A 15,975-nucleotide genomic window follows, 5' to 3' on the forward strand; every position below is an offset into this window, starting at 1 on the left:
CCACCAAGTGGCCGTAAGGAAAACTGAGAGACTGAGCCCCCTGTACCCCGTAACACACACAAACACCAACTTCAGGTAGACCACAGTCCTAGGTATGGAAAACAGGACTCTGAAGTTCCTGTAAGAGACTATGAAATGGTGCCTTTATAACCTTGGAGTCGATTGAGATTTCTTAGAGAAGACACCAAACCCAACACCCATAAAAGGTTTAAGATTCATAAATTCAACTATATTCAGAATATCTGCTCATTAAGTGTGTAAACCTGGCGATTCACAGACCTGTACCCCTGGGGATAAAAATATATGTTTATAAAAAATAAAAAAAATTATAAAAAAAAAAGAATTCTTAATTTGTAAAAAAAAAAAAGAATATCTGTTCATTAAAGAGTATCATGAAGAGAATCAGAAGACAAGCTAGAGAAGGGAAGAGACATTAAGATTTGCAACACATAGCCCTGACAAAGGATGCACACGCAAATATACGAAGAACTCCTAAAATTAACAAAGATAACTCATTTAAAAAATGGATAAAAGGCCTGAATGAAACTCATAGAAGAGGAAACCCCAGTGGATGGTCAACTGAGAAGTTGCTTAATCATTAGGAATCAGAGAGCAGCAAAGGAAAATGACAACGCAATGCCCCTGCACACCCACCAGACAGAGAGAAGTCTGGTAAAGGCAAGTGCCGGCCAGGATGACCAGCAGGGAAGCTTTTCTACCACACTGGTGGTCGTGCAAATCGGTACAGCCACTCGGGAGAGCAGTTTGACATTACCTAGTAACCGTGAAGATACACAAACTCTATGATCCAAAATTTGGCTCTGGGTAGACACTCTAGAGAAACGTTACGTGCATTTGCACCAGAACACGTAGAAGAATGTCTAGAGAACATTGTTCATCACGGTAACCAAATCCTAGAAACCACTCAAATATCCTCTACAGTAGAACTGGAAAACCGTGGTATAGTCACATAACAGCATATTACACACAAATGAAGATAAATAAATTACAGCTACAACACAGAGGCAGCTTAGAAACAAAATATTGAGCAAAATAAGCAAAACATGAGACAATATGTTCAGTATGATTTACATAAGTTCAAAACCAGGCATAATTAAAACATACTATTTTAAGACACACACTAGGCACAAAGCACAGCTAGGACGGAATGTCCGCAGAAATCCGAATAGTGTGATCTCTACATGGGAAGTGAAGGTGGTTGAGACCATGGCCAAGCGCTGTTCTAGCTCCTGACCTGGGTGGCAGGGACACAGATGTCCACGATGTGACAATCTGCTCTCCTCTCTACACGAACTCCGTGCATGTTTCTTTACTTGAGTCATGTGTCCCGATTTTGTCAAGGGTTGAAAAAGAATGCTGAGATGTGCCTAGCACGTATGTGCCCAACAAAGATTTCCCATGAAGAAAGTTCAAGGAAGACTCAGTGACATCCCTTGAGACAGGACAGTGATTTCAAGAGCTACCTTCTCCCACTCTGGGCGTCAGATAACTCACTTACCCAGTGGTGACGGCATATTTGATGTGGTTGCTTGTGGTATAGATGAAGACCCCGCTCTCATCCCAGGCCCCACTCTTGACGCGAATGTTCTCATGAATGTTACACAGAGCCTCCAGTTTGCGGTTACAGATGACAATGGCTGTAAGAGGCAAAGGGCATGAGCGCTCTGCTGGACAGGGGGAGTGCGGCAGACTGGCAGGGGTGGGGAGGGAGGGGCTGGTCTCTAAACCAGGGCGGATATAATGAAGACCTACCATGTTTGGCCAGTAGTGCTACGTGGGACATGTCTGCTGACCAGATAACATATTTCACCTTAGAAATCTTCACCGAGGCCAGAGTCCTGGGACAGAGAAAGGTGAACATGAGGGGACCTGACTCCCTCGTCCCAGGTTAAGACCGACATCCTTTTCATCTCCAAATTAGCAAAAGCCCCAGTTTTTATAACAACATCAAATAAACGCTCTGTACTGTAGTTGAGCGACTGAAACACGTTGGCTCACAGCGGACTCTCTCTCCTCCCTCGACTCCCTGCCCCCACTCGCACGTGTTGTGAGGGACTCGCGATGTCTGAGCTCACCAGTGGCCGCTAAGCTCCTCTCGTCACGAGAACCGTGCTGGTCATCCCTACGTGCCCACACTTCCAAGTGCCAGAAGCACTCCTCCCTCGGGAAGGTGCTCCAAAAACCGGTAAGTAAGCCCCTCCGTGAAATGCCAGTATGGAGAGGACGGAAAGTGACCCCAGAGGGAAAAGGGGCGAGAAAGAGTCCTGGAGTTCTAGCACGAAAGTGGCCACGCCTGAGGCAAACTCACTGGGAGAAAAGTCCCCACTGCAGAGGCCCAGTCTCACCCACTACAAGCCTGTCTACATGTTACCGCTTCTGCTGAACGTCGAAGAGCGTGATAGATTCGGCATCTCGAAGCAGGAGGTTGCCTGTGCCGGCATAGAAGATCTCATCGCAGTTGGGCACCTGTACCTTTTTGGTGATCTCATTCTTCAGATTCTTGATCAGAAGCTGAAATAATGACCACAGGTGGGGTGATCAGAAATGGGTGTTCGCTGGGGCACCTGGGTGGCTCAGTGGGTTAAGCCTCTGCCTTTGGCTCCAGTCATGGTCCCAGGGTCTGCTCCGCAGGGAGCCTGTTTCCCCCCCCACCCTGCCTGCCTCTCTGCCTACTTGTGATCTCTCTCTCTGTCAAATAAATAAAATCTTTAAAAAAAAAAAAAAGAAAGAAAGAAATGGGTGTTCGTGGACAGTTGACCACGTGCCTCAGGCAAGAGTTCCTTAGCTCCCAGAAGTCAAATCTGGGTGGTTCTTGTCCAAGCCAGCTACCCCTCCAGGCAGCCCACTCCAAGCCTGACCCTCTCCAGGGGCTTTGAAAGCTTTTGGTTTTTTCCCCCCGACCAAAACATCCTGAGAAATCCTACTAAAGTGTGAAGTCCTCCCTCAACCAAAGGAAACTTCTGGGGCTTAAATTTTTGTCCCATATTTTCTTGAGCTTTGTCTGTCTTACATTCTCCGTACCAGCAGGGGGTGGGGGGAGGATGTACTCCTCGTGCAGTCCACCGATTTCAAATTTGGTGTTTTTTGGCTTCTGTATTGTCAACAGTGGCATGAGGCTGGTTCTCAAGCTCAGACCCACAGGGGTCATCAATCCAATCAAGTCAATTTTCAGGTTTCTTTGCTTCCCAAGGGGCCTGGGGTATCTATCTGCTCCATGATCACAATTCCCCAGGCGGTGAGCAGAGAGAAACCCGCTCTTTCTTCGCGCAGTACACAAACCACTGCAGCAACAATGCCCGAATCAGTTTCCCCTTTTAGGTTTCACTCACCGAATGCATCCGATCTAGGACAGCAAACCGATTTCTAGCAACCCAAACGGCTGTCAGGCCTGAGGATCGTTTCCCTTCTGGAGCTGAGAACAAAAGCAAAGGGCGGGAGCGTGGGGTGAGCCCCTGGCAGGTGACAGAGTCAGGTGCCCCGAGCTGCCAGTCATGCTGGCTGCCACGTTGGCTTCGCCAGTTCAGCTGCTTCCTAACTAATTCAGCCGTAACCTGAGGCTACTGTCAGTGACTTTTCCCCACCAGTCCCCTCCAAACTCCAACCTACACCCCTGCCAAGCCTCTTTTCTGTAGGCCAAGTAGCTGCATTTCAGCCAACACCGCGTACTGGCAGGAGGACCGCCCATCTTGGGAGACAGCACACTCCATCACACTGACGAGCAGGGCCTAGCCGGCCAAGCAGCATCTAGGACCTCCCTTCTCCACAGGGCCCCCTCCCCAGGACGCAGCTGTTCTGCTGCTTTTAACATGCAAATGCGGACCTGGGTAGAGCAGGGTTGGGCAGGGCGCTCCCAGGAAATCTTGACAGGCCAAGGAGTTCTGTGCGGAGCAGCAGTTAGCACCAAGCTGTTGCTCCATAAATGTCAATCATTCTTATTACCCTGAAGAAGCTTCTCAATGTTCCTTGGTTCCCCAACATTTCACTGGCTGATCAGAATTCTGAATGGGCTCTCCACTCCCAGAGACACTCCCAGGGTCACAGGCAGAAGGCTGCCCCGAAACACTTTTATCTATTAGCATCGGCAGAAAAGTGGACAGAACGGGCTGGCCAGCCTTGCTCTGCAGTTCTCTGGCACCTGTGGGTGACGGGCGACTCATATCGCAGCCAACACCCCCACTCTCCAAGATGGGGAGGCACGCTCATCAAGCCTTTGCTTCCTCTTCCTCTTCCTCTCTGCTGCCTGTCACCAGGCTGCACTGTACTCCTTTACTGATTATTCTCTCCCTCGAAAGGAGAAACAAGAGTGGTAGTAAAACAAAACTGAGGTCAGAGCGCCTGGGTGGCTCTGCCGTTAAGCATCTGCCTTTGGTTCAGGTCATGATCCCAGCGTTCTGGGATAGAGCCCCGCATTAGGCTCCCTGCTCAGCAGGAAGCCTACCTCTCCCTCTCCAACTCCCCCTGCCTGTGTTCCCTCTCTCCCTGTGTCTCTCTCTGTGTTAAATAAATAAAATCTTTAAAACAAAACAAAACGAAGGTATTTTAAATGCTATTAATTGTAAACAGATGGGGAGAAAGAACAAGGGGGTGGGTAGAGAGGGACACAGTCATAAAATTTGGTCAGGAATGGTTTCACGGTTTCATTTATAGGGAAGACTGATCTATGGGTGCCAAAGACATACAGGCTTCCTCTCCTCTCGCTAGGAACACACTTTAAAAAACCAACAGTGATTCGTATCAGCAACACTAACAACACCGCAGCAGCCGTAACAAGGCCAGGGCTAGCAAAACGGTTTCTCGTAGTCTGCTGACGGAGTCTGAAGGGTCATGAAAGCGTGCGAGTATGGCGGGGACCCCAGGACAAGCCGTCTGTGCAGCAAGGGGAGGAAGCAGAGGGCAGGAGCTTCCGAGAAGGCGGTCTGTGAATCCTAACAGGGAAGACTCAAGGGGGGGGGTGAGGAAGAGGCAGCCGGGGTCTCAGCTGGATCCTGGGGTCCCTGGTGGGGTGTGGCGCTGGGAGCAGCCTCATCTCTTTGACATGCAAAAGGAAGCCCATCTGATCTGGATGTGGATGGGAGAGCACAAATCCCAGTCGCAGGATGAGACCCGGCAAGATTGGAACCACATTCTTAAATAAATGAAACTACTGGGGTGAAAATCATATCAGCTGACAATAAACTAGGATAACATGCTGTGCCGAAAGAGAAAATGGAGAGTTTCTAATAACCAAATTATAAAATATATATATCTAGCTGGAGTAATAAAATGGAGGAGGGACATGAATATTTCACACCATGGTCGCCTCTGATGCAACTGTCAACGGCCCCTGCCAACAGCCGTGAGTGATGTGGCCACAGCCTGGGGATGGGACGTGAAAACCCTGAAGGGGCGGACGGTGCGGGAGAGGAGCACTGTGCGCAAGCCTGGCAGACACAGGGAGCACCTACCGTCGGGATTCTGGGAGTCCGCATCCTTGGGGATGGTGTACAGGTCGTAGGTACTGTTCTCTAAATTGCTGGCTCTCTGTAGAGAACAGAGAGAGGTCAAATCGTGAGTGACAGGAACCCAAGGCAACAGTTTCTTCAGACAGAGAACACTGTGCGTACAACAGTCTAAAGCTATCCCTTCCTCACCCTTCAGCCAGAGGGCAAGGGAATGTCTACACTAAAAATTCTCAGGCTCACTGCCCAAGAACTCAGAATTCACGGCACTGTATATTTTGTAATCTCCGAAGATGCAGGTAGTATTTGAAACGCAGCAGGGATTGCTCTTTGCTCCAAAAATTAACGAACCAAACCAATAGTCTGGCTGCTCTACCTGCATACATGTATCCCCTTTAACATCTGTTCAAAGGGAAAAAAGGAAAAAAAAAAAAAAACCAGAGGAAAAAGAGTAAAGACAACTGTCAGGGTAAAAACGTTCTTAGATACTGAACAAGGACCAGATTAGACACTTAAAGTCGTATGGGCAAAGACAGGTTTTCATTCTTTTTTAACTTGGTGAAAAGGACACTAATACTAGAATGTCACTTCTTTTCCCCCCAAATTGTAAGGCAAGAAACACGCGTGCTACTGGCTGACCTTGAAGCAACTCCACTGACAGGAACCCTCCTTCAAGTCAGCGCCACAATTTTTACCAACACGGAGGAATCAGAGAATCCTCTCTCCACACAGGACATAGGGACCTGGGGCATTCATCTCGATGGTCCGTTCAGCTTAGAGATCATGATCCTTATGCAAAAGAAGTTCACAAACCCTAACATGATCACTGAAGCAGACCTGGTTTGAGCCTGTTTACTGTGTTAGCTCCCTTAAAAGACCATTACATAGCTTCTAAGGAGCCGCCGGAGGTCCCCTAAGGGCATCAGAAAGAGACCTATGGGAAACGGGAAGGTCCTAGGAGGACTCCATGGGTTACGTACCGTACACAGTAGGACTGCATTTTCTGCTGGATTGTATGACATGTTGAACACCGGAAACTTGGAACCACTGGAGTTATACATGGAAAAAAGAGAAAATACGGAAGAGGAATCAGGACGGAAGAACGGAATCACTCCCACGCCTCCTACTTATCTAGTCTTTATACATGTACTCATCACTTTTATAATCAGGAATAAAAATCAATATTGCATCTACTCTCTTCCTTCCTTCAAGGCTTGGGGACATCCCTAAATCAGCTTTGACAGAGAGTTTTAAAAAAGACAAACCCTAGTATACAAGCCCAGCTATCCGAAGGAAGCTAGGGTTAGCACGCACTGTAGTGAGCAGGACGGGGTCTTCTTGGGTACACATTCCTACACATAACTGCAGGGGACACCACAGAGTCACACGATGTGCTCTGTCTCTGGCTAATTTCTCCGTCCCTCGGAGCGTTCGCATAAACCCATCTTTTTACTGTGGTAACGCTGGAGGGCAGCTATCAAAGCCTCATGGCAGAGTTTACCACCATGAATGTTTCAGCATGCTGCTGCAGCTGGCTTTCCAAGAGGACAGTTCTTTCTGCCAGACATCCCAGAGGTTATCGTATCTTCAGAGTTAAGAGCTTCCAGAGCCATATATCCTACTTTAGAGATGTGTGCATTTTGCTGGAAAGCAAAGGAAAGTTACAGAAATGCCAAAGAGAGGCAAAAAGGCCTGTCACCAAGTTGGGCTGCTCTGCCCCAGGAGACCGTGGTTTGCAGGAGACCTGGCGGACTGTGGCCATTACGGTCTCCTCCACGCAGGGTCACTAGCGTTCTCCTTAGGGAGACCCCCACTCTCCTCTTGGCACCTTCCTTGCCTGCCACACTCTTGGGGTTTCAGCTGAGTAGGCTCCCCAATAGGGATTTGATCAGTGAGAGGCGCTGAGATCCAAAATGTTGTTGGGAGCAGAGTCCGGTGTGGGCATCACCTCCAGCGACAGAGAGGGCCTGGGGGAAGAACGGGTCGGACTTACCTCCGCAACTGCATCACGGCTACGTCTTTGGAGCTGTTGAAATCCAACTGACGCAAGAATCGGTCCTTGACGTAATGTAGCATATTGCCATGAACGGCATAGGCTGGCCGTTCCCGCTCCAGTTTAAACACAATCATGCCACCGTCATGGCCTGGGGCACAGGGAGAAGATGAAAGAATTAACTGTAGGCAAGAAAGCAAGCTGGAAGAAGCAGAAGATACACAAGGATAAGGACTGCATGTGAGTGCTAAAAACCAAGATACCTAAATGCATCCTTTATTTGTCTAAACTGTCACAGTTCTTAGAATCTTTATTCAAATAAATTTCTGTGAAACCTTTCCTAATCCTCTGTATCACACCATCACATTTGACAAACCCTCCTCTGTGTTCTCCCAACACTTCGTACAATGTTCCATTATAGCTAAAATAAACACACGGAATTCCATCACTAAAAGGCTTCAGCACAGCAAAGGAAATCATCAATAAGATGAAAAGGATGAAAGGGCAACCTATGGAATGGGAAAAAATATTTGTAAATCACACTATCTCATAAGGGGTTAATATCCAAAATATCTGAAGAACACAACCCAATATAAAAAAAGAAAACCACACACAAACAACCCAATTAAAAAATGGGCAGAGGACTTGAATAGACATTTCTAGAAGACACAGCAATGGCCAACAGACACATAAAAAGATGCTCAACACCACTGATCATCAGGGAAATGCAAATCAAAACCATAATGAGGTATCAGCTCATTCCTTTCTGGGCAGCTAGTACCAGAAAGACAAGAGACAGCCCATGCTGGTGGGGACGTGGAGAAAAGAGAACCCTCGTGCACTGCTGGTGGGGCTGTAAAACTGGTTGCAGCCACTATAAAAAACAGTATGGAGACGCTTCAAAAACTTAAAAATACCAATACCGTTTGATCCAGCAATTCCACTAGTGGGTATCTATCTGAAGAAAATGGAAACACCAATTTGAAGAGATATATGCACCTCCACGTCCACTGCAACATTATCTGTAGTAGCTACGATACGGAAGCAACACACACATGCACTGATACACGGGGAAAGAAGACGTGTTACACACACACACACAGAGGCATACTACTAGGCCATAAAGAATGGAATGGTGCCATTCATAACAACATAAATGGACTTAAGAAGAATTATGCTAAGTGAAATAAGTCAGACAGAGAATGACAAAAACTCTAAGATTTCGCTCCAACAAACAAACAAAAATGACCACCATCACCACCACAATGGAAACAGACCACGGATACAGAGAACAAACTGGTAGTTCCCAGAGGCTGGAGGCAGTGGAGAGGGATCAAAATACGTAAAGGGAATTAAAAGTATAAATATCCAGTTACAAAATAAGTAAGTCATGGGGATGTATGGATAGCGTAAGGAAAACAGTCAAGGACACTGTAACCTCGTGTGGTGACAGACGGTAAGTAGACTGAATCTTGAGGATTATCTTGTAATACATAAAGACACCAAACCGCTCCGATGTTCCCCTGAAACTAACAGGACACAGTATGCCCACTACGCTGAACCCCCAGCACTGTAACTGTCTAAGTCCACGGCTCCCGACACCACCAGCTCCCTGAGGAGAGAAATTACAATCATCTCCATCCTTCCCCCGTCCCCAGCACACAGCAAGAACGTAAGAGGTTTTGCTGAACGGGGACACTAATTCAAAAAGCTTTTTCAGTTGTTTTAAAAAATCTTTTGCTTTTTTCCCTACTCGCATCAACCACCTCTCAGAGAAACCTCTGACCTTTGCCCTCCTGGTCAGCTCTCCACACACAAACCAGATCATTCACTTCCCTAACGGGCACCTTCCAATGGCTCTCCGCCCATCCCGAGTAAAATCTGGACTCTGGGGCACCTGGGTGGCTCCATCGTTAAGCATCTGCCTTCAGCACAACTGATTTCAGGGTCCTGGGATCGAGCCCCATATTGGGCTCCCTGCTCAGTGGGAAGTCTGCTTCTCCCTCTCCTACTCCCCCTGCTTGTGTTTCCTCTCTTGCTGCCTCTCTCTCTGTCAAATACATAAATAAAAATCTTAAAAAAAAAAAAAAATCGGGACTCTAACCCTGGCCTGCAAGGCAGAGCACAGCCGGACCTGCTCTTCCCTCCCACGATCAGCCCCCACTCGCTGTGCCCTCCCTGACCTCTGATGCCACTCAGCCCTCCCAGCCCTCCCAGCACCATCAGTGCGTGTGTCACACTCACTGTCCTCCACACCCAACAGGAAGCAGCAGTGCCCACGCCCCTTCCTTTTGCTTTTCTTCAAAGCATCTTCCACATGCTGTTTCATATACTTGCTCCTCGCTACAAAAAAGAGCTCCCCAGGGTCGGGGACCCTGCACTCGCAGCAGCACCCAGACGACGGCCTGGCGCGCAGCACACCATCTGCTACGCGGGTGACGGAAACTCAGCCTCTCAGCCTCTCAGCTCCTCTGACTGGCAACCCTGAGTGTCCGCCATTAGCTTCCTAACTGATCAAAGGGAAGGGGCTTTCTTGTCAAATGGGTCTGGGTGGAGAACCGACCCCAAACAAACAGTTCTCCAGGAAGGTAAGGGGGAGCGAAGGAGAGAAGCTTCGACTGCACAGCTCTGAGAACCCTAGCTCTCCCCACCACCCTGGCACGCGTCAACCGGCGAGAAAGCTGATAGAGATTCACTCTCATGCCTTAACAGACGTGCAACTTAAACAAGAGAAAAAGAGAAGAAATGGTCCTTACCTGCCGCAAAGAGGTTCAGATTGGGGTGGGCAGCTAGGACCCAGAAACGATCATGGTCCCTACGGAAGGTCTGAACCCCAGTCCTAGGAAAGCAAAGGATACACAAAGGAAAACATTAATTTCCGAGTAATCTTCAGCTTATCACATACAAGAGCACTGAGCACCGAGTGTAAGCCAGCACACGGATTAAAGATTAAATCAGGGACAGCAAGTTGCACATACTAAGTAAGGGGAGTCTTGATAAATTCTACCAAGAGAAAGAGGAAACCTCACTGACCCTAATATTTTGGTATTTCAACTTCCCCTTATTCATCACAATTACCTTCAATTCCACATTTCTTTCTCTAACTACTGAAGAACATGCTTAAATTTGGAGGAGAAAAAGAATGCATGTGGAAGTTGTATTTGACAGGAGATCTGTAAATGTGGGCTGATCTCTAGGCCCCTTGAAAACATCGGGTCAGACTTGTCCATGTGCTGAAGATGGGAGAGATGCACAGAGGCAGTCCGATCTGCCTTTTAGGAGAAAGAATGACAGGCAGGAGGGGCTTTCCCCTGGCTTGGGTCACACGTCATCACACCGCCCATACCGCTTGGACATATCCCAGACTCGGATGCTCTTGTCCTCCGAATTGCTGAGGATCAGCTCTTGACGAGGATGGAAGACGGCACAAGACACGTTGTTGTAATGACCGCGGCAGGTGTCAACCTCCCACGCCTTTGACTCTGAAGGACCAGAGAGAATTAGATCATCTCAACTCTCTGCAAGTTCAGGACTTAGAATTATGGCATCTCTGACCAAATGCTAGGAGCTACTCCAAAATGCTACGCAAGCGACTTCTCTCTGACACGGCAATTTTTCCATTTAAGCCTCTGAATCTCAATATGTTTCTTCTTCCATTCAGACCCAACCATCAATGACAGCACCTCTTCTCTTCTCCATCATTATCTTCTTACCCTGTTTTGTCACTAGCTCTCATGGTAGAATAAATGCAGGCTCCATAGCTTTTAGTCACGGTATCTCCAGATGTATCTCCAGATACAGATGTATCCCCACTGTATCTCCAGAGCCTCGAACAATGATTAGTACAAAGTAGGTACTCAATAAATATTTTTTGAATGTTTACTCTTAACTATGTTCAGAATCCTCAAAATCATGGGGCGCCTAGGTGGCTCAGTTGTTAAGCATCTGCCTTCGGCTCAGGTCATGATCCCAGGATCCTGCGATCAAGTCCTGCATCGGGCTCCCTGCTCAGTGGGGAGCCTGCTTCTCCCTCTCCCACTCGCCCTGCTTGTGTTCCCTCTCTAGCTGTGTCTATCTCTGTCAAATAAATAAATAGAATCTAAAAAAAAAAAAAAAAAAAGGGAATCCTCAAAATTAGGATACCTCAAGACAGGAAAAAAAAAGAATGGGACAATTTCTATGCTCCTAGGGTTAGCGTTAAGAATCCAAGGTAGGAAAATTGGTCACTAAGTACAGAAGACTTGGCTCCTTCACCTGGTTGGCCAGCAGCCAGCTCTTTAGACCCAGTGACACTGTCCCTGGGCTACTCACCGTTCATGCGCCAGATCTTCACTTGTCGGTCGTCTGCCCCAGAGACAATAAGGGGCATGGTGGGGTGGAAGGCAGCCCAGTTTACTCCACGATCATGACCCTGTGGAAAAAAAATAAGTGGTTCTTCTACGGCAGCTTTGTAACCATCAATGAAAGCAAAATAAAGCGCCACCGGGTGGTTATCAAAAACGTCTCTGATTTTTACTCTTCCAGAGAAGAGTCAAGGGATTATGGTAGTCTAAGATAAGAACGTGAGAGTTAGTACCAACCCACCGAATACTATACCCAAGTTCTCGTGGCAATTCCCAAATCTTTCTACCCCCAAAGTCAGCATCACTTGCATTTGGGATACATTGCCTTGTTCTGTTATCTATTTATATGTTATTTCCCCAACTAATTATTAGCCTCACAAGAATAAAAGCCAATTTTATAACTGGAGGAAATGTGGTCAGAAAACTCGGGTGAGTCACAATACTCTTAGGAAACCCACGAGGCCAAAACTATTTTTGTAATAATGTTAAGACATTATTTGCCTTTTTCACTTTCACTCTCTCCTGAGGATGTTTTCTAGAGGCTACGTGACGTGACGTCATTGCTTTGATGGCTAACGGAGTGTGTGCTTATGTACTTTATGTTTTAAGAAGTTCTTACTTTTAATTACAGATATGGCAAAAACAGAAAGATATAAACTACATTAACATGAACTCTTTGGGGTCCTCAGTAAGTCTCAAGGGTATGCAGAGATCCCCAGACCACGAAGCTTGAGAATTGCTCATTGTCAGACATCCTGTACTTAGCTGTACTCAGTACTGCAACAGGACAACAGATAAGGTAGTCTCCGATCAGCAGGGTTTTAGAGAGACTTCATGCTGTGGCAAATCCCCTGGGTTTTAGAAACTGATCCAAGTTCAAATCCTAGTTCTTCCATTTACTAGATACATGTGAATTTTGGTAAACTGCCCAATTTCTCTAAGTCTCAATTTTTTTCATCTGTAAAATGGAAGTTACCGATATCTGCCTCGGAGGATAGCTGTGAGGATTAAATTAGGTATTTTTATAAACCTAGTTTCTTTCTCTAATGCTCTTCTGTTTCCTCACCACGCACACAACTTACTCACCCAGGGCTGGTCCTTAATAACTCTGATCACATCAGAACCCCCACCCCACTCCCTACTCTCACAAGAGGCATGCGAACGGACTCTGCTCTGGGATGCGACAGAGCCGACACCAGCTCTCTCCCTCCCTCCCCGCTGGGCTTAGGAGGTGACGTGACTCTCCCTCAGATGCCACAGAAGCTTCGCCTCTCCCGGGTCCCAGACTTTCTGTCTCCAGAGTCTCCACACAATGCCCAGCACTTCACAGGCGCTCCACAGATCTCTGCCCCAGGAAGGAATGAGTGAGCGGCGTCCTGTCCCTGCTCCCCCGACGAGAGCCCCGACGAGCCTCGAAGATCAGTACCTCCAGCACGTGTTTGACCACCGCGTCGGTCGTTCCGAACAGATCGACGCCGGTTATTCCTCGCACGTCGGACTCCACTGCACCAGGGGACAAGTTTTTTTTCCTTAGACCTTTGAAGGGAGGAGGAGTGGGATGGAAGACACAAAATCCTGTTACCAAAGAGAGCCCAGTAACAGAGGCACGGGAAGGTGCAGGGAGAGACTAACGTTAACGACAAAGAAAGAAAAAGAAATTGGGAGAGACTGAAGTCGGTCAAGAGCTCCTATCTACCACTCTCTGAAAACGCTCAAGATGCTGACGTACTTGATGAGCCTCTCTTTCCCTCCCTGAACGCTTCACAGCTCTGCTACTGGGATCTCCTCCCCGAGGACGAGGACAGCAATCCAGACTCCTGACCCGGCTAACTTCCTCAGCAAGCTTCGCCCCAAGAGCTGTCTCCCTGAGATCACTCCCAGTCTTGTTCTTGAACTGTGGCCTGAAGCGGTAAACCTCCCATTTCCACTTTCAATTTTATGGCAACTATAGTAACTTTTCTTCCATCATCTCAAAAACCCTGGAAGAAAAGCCATTTGGGGAAGCCACAGCTCCATGCTTCTCAAGTGGGAAGCTGCTCGGCCCCTCCACGGGACAGCTCCAGAGAGCTAAGGAAACAAGGCCTGTTAAACACCGAATGGCTCTTTGGAGGAAGAGAGGAAACAAGCACAAGTATGCAGAAAGCGTACTCTTCTATGTGACTCTTGCGCGGGGACAAAAATAATTTCAACTGTCATGTCCTTATGCACAGCAGAACTTCATCATGTACTCGCAACAAAAAGACGGCTGGACCAATGTAGTTTCCTTCCTTTAGATCACGACTAATAAAATCTAGTTAGGCCCAAAATAAATTTTATAAATAAATAAATGAATAAATAAACACTGTCAGTCCTTTTAAGCTCTTACTTTAAATGGCTGGTTACAGATCTGAATGTGTACTTTGCCAACAAATCTTCTGGAGGCTAGACTCGCTGGGAGGAACGTCCCATAATTTGAAAACAGCAGAAAAAGGACACCAGGGTAAGAACAGTCTTATTCACACAGGACCCAAACTCAGGGCTCAACTACACCTATCTTTAAAGACTATCTGTGGTACACAACGGAAGCTACGCTTGTTAGCATACTTTACAACTACTTTACATTTGAAAAGCACTTTGTGATTTTTCAAAGCACTCAATTTTACATTTTACACTTGATTACAGATGTTCTATAATTTGATCCCGATAACAACCTTAGAGACAGGCAACCAGGCATAACTATACTTTAATAAGAAAACAGAACTGGGACTAAAATTCTATCTTTTGAAGTATTTGTGGGGGAAAGCAGAAATTCAAACTACTGGCACTTGTAAAATAAAAAAACAAGTATCCACAATTGGGGGGAAAATAAAATCCATCACTGAAAATAAAACTTAAGTCACCTTAAGTCTAAAAGTTGGCCTCTGTAGGAAAATATAAACATTTAAGTTTAACGATTACATTTATCTCTGTTTTAAAATTACAATATTAATGTGAGCTCTTCTCTTCCAGTGGCATGTAGACATCAGCGCTGGGGAAACAAGTGCTAAGAGGGCCCAATGGCGTCAATCATCTCGTCCCATCCAAGAAGAGCACTTAGTCAACAGTAAGAGAAATAAAACGGATGCTGTAACAAAAATGCACTCTCCAAACCTCCGTTTAAGTACATCATCAAAGGGATGTCTCTTCTCACTTACTTCACTGTCTCTTTAATGGGATCTGTCAACTTCTTCTAATGGGTCTGGTGTATGAAAGAGAGTCAAAGGAAGACACAGAGACAGCTGTGAGGAACCTCCCCTCCAGTAAACTTCAACGAACACATTAAAAGGAAAAGCCGTATGACAGAACTCAAGCCTCTGCCGCACTTGCTGTCATGATGCAGGAAAGGGGGCAGAGCAAAACCACACAGATGAATAGTGACAGGCAGTGAAAAAGATACTTAGAGAAGAAATATTTGAGCATTTGAAAAGCACTCACTACGACTGAACGACAGATGGAAAATTTCTAGAGCAGCTACTCAAATCCAGAGGGAAGGGAGTTCACTCTCAGACTGGACCAGGCTAACGCACGCTTCCCATTGGGGGCCAGGGGAAGTAGTAGAAAGAGAAGGATAAGGACAGGAATTGGCAGCACATTAATACTTTTTTAGTTGCCATTTCCAAGATAAAGCCTGAATTACATGGGCTTGACATGCAAAGGTGTAAGCACATTAAGATAATTTAACTGTCGGTTTACTTGAAAGATCAAGCTAAAAAAAACAACCTATCTTCTGTATCTAGATTGTAAATATATTCTCTTTTAAACATACTTTGCCAGGCTAATAGAAAAGATTCAGGTTAAGTAAGCCCCAAGGGGCTCAATTCTCACAGCACAGATAACCAGACAGGTTTTTCTTTAAAGATCTCTGTTTTCTTACTGTATATTAAGCTCAGAGAAGTAGACATTCCAAACAATTAGGATTTTCCGCAGTCCTTTAAATGTGAGGGTATTCATTCTCTAACTAAGAACGCACTTTTCCTTTCCCAGAGTTACTACCTCTGGTCCCTAAAAGACCTGAAAGCTAATTCCTCTTCCTGTGTTCAGACTTATTCGAACCCAGGCAAAAGTAACTTGGCTAAAAAGAATGTGCTGATCTCCAGAAAAGGAAAGAATAAATGTAAAAGTCAAACTCAAAGCCCCTTTTGGTTAAAGACCAAGGCAATTC

The 15,975-nt window shown here is 46.5% G+C and overlaps 1 protein-coding gene across 1 annotated transcript in view; it reads right to left on the bottom strand.

The window, feature by feature from the left end:
- The window catches only part of COPA (COPI coat complex subunit alpha), a 46,519-nt gene that overhangs the window by 13,202 nt on the left and 17,342 nt on the right, over nt 1–15,975 (bottom strand). The window contains exons 7-17 of the mRNA XM_044266682.1: nt 13,222–13,331; nt 11,764–11,863; nt 10,799–10,934; nt 10,209–10,291; nt 7,453–7,603; nt 6,440–6,506; nt 5,466–5,541; nt 3,351–3,433; nt 2,393–2,532; nt 1,774–1,859; nt 1,520–1,658 (exon numbers count right to left, since the gene is read on the bottom strand). Of these exons, the coding sequence (XP_044122617.1) occupies nt 1,520–1,658; nt 1,774–1,859; nt 2,393–2,532; nt 3,351–3,433; nt 5,466–5,541; nt 6,440–6,506; nt 7,453–7,603; nt 10,209–10,291; nt 10,799–10,934; nt 11,764–11,863; nt 13,222–13,331 (1,171 nt within the window). The remainder of the gene's footprint in view (nt 1–1,519; nt 1,659–1,773; nt 1,860–2,392; nt 2,533–3,350; nt 3,434–5,465; nt 5,542–6,439; nt 6,507–7,452; nt 7,604–10,208; nt 10,292–10,798; nt 10,935–11,763; nt 11,864–13,221; nt 13,332–15,975) is intronic.

The sequence above is a fragment of the Neovison vison genome, chromosome 10, assembly GCF_020171115.1.
Source record: "Neovison vison isolate M4711 chromosome 10, ASM_NN_V1, whole genome shotgun sequence".
Classification (NCBI taxonomy): domain Eukaryota; kingdom Metazoa; phylum Chordata; class Mammalia; order Carnivora; family Mustelidae; genus Neogale; species Neogale vison.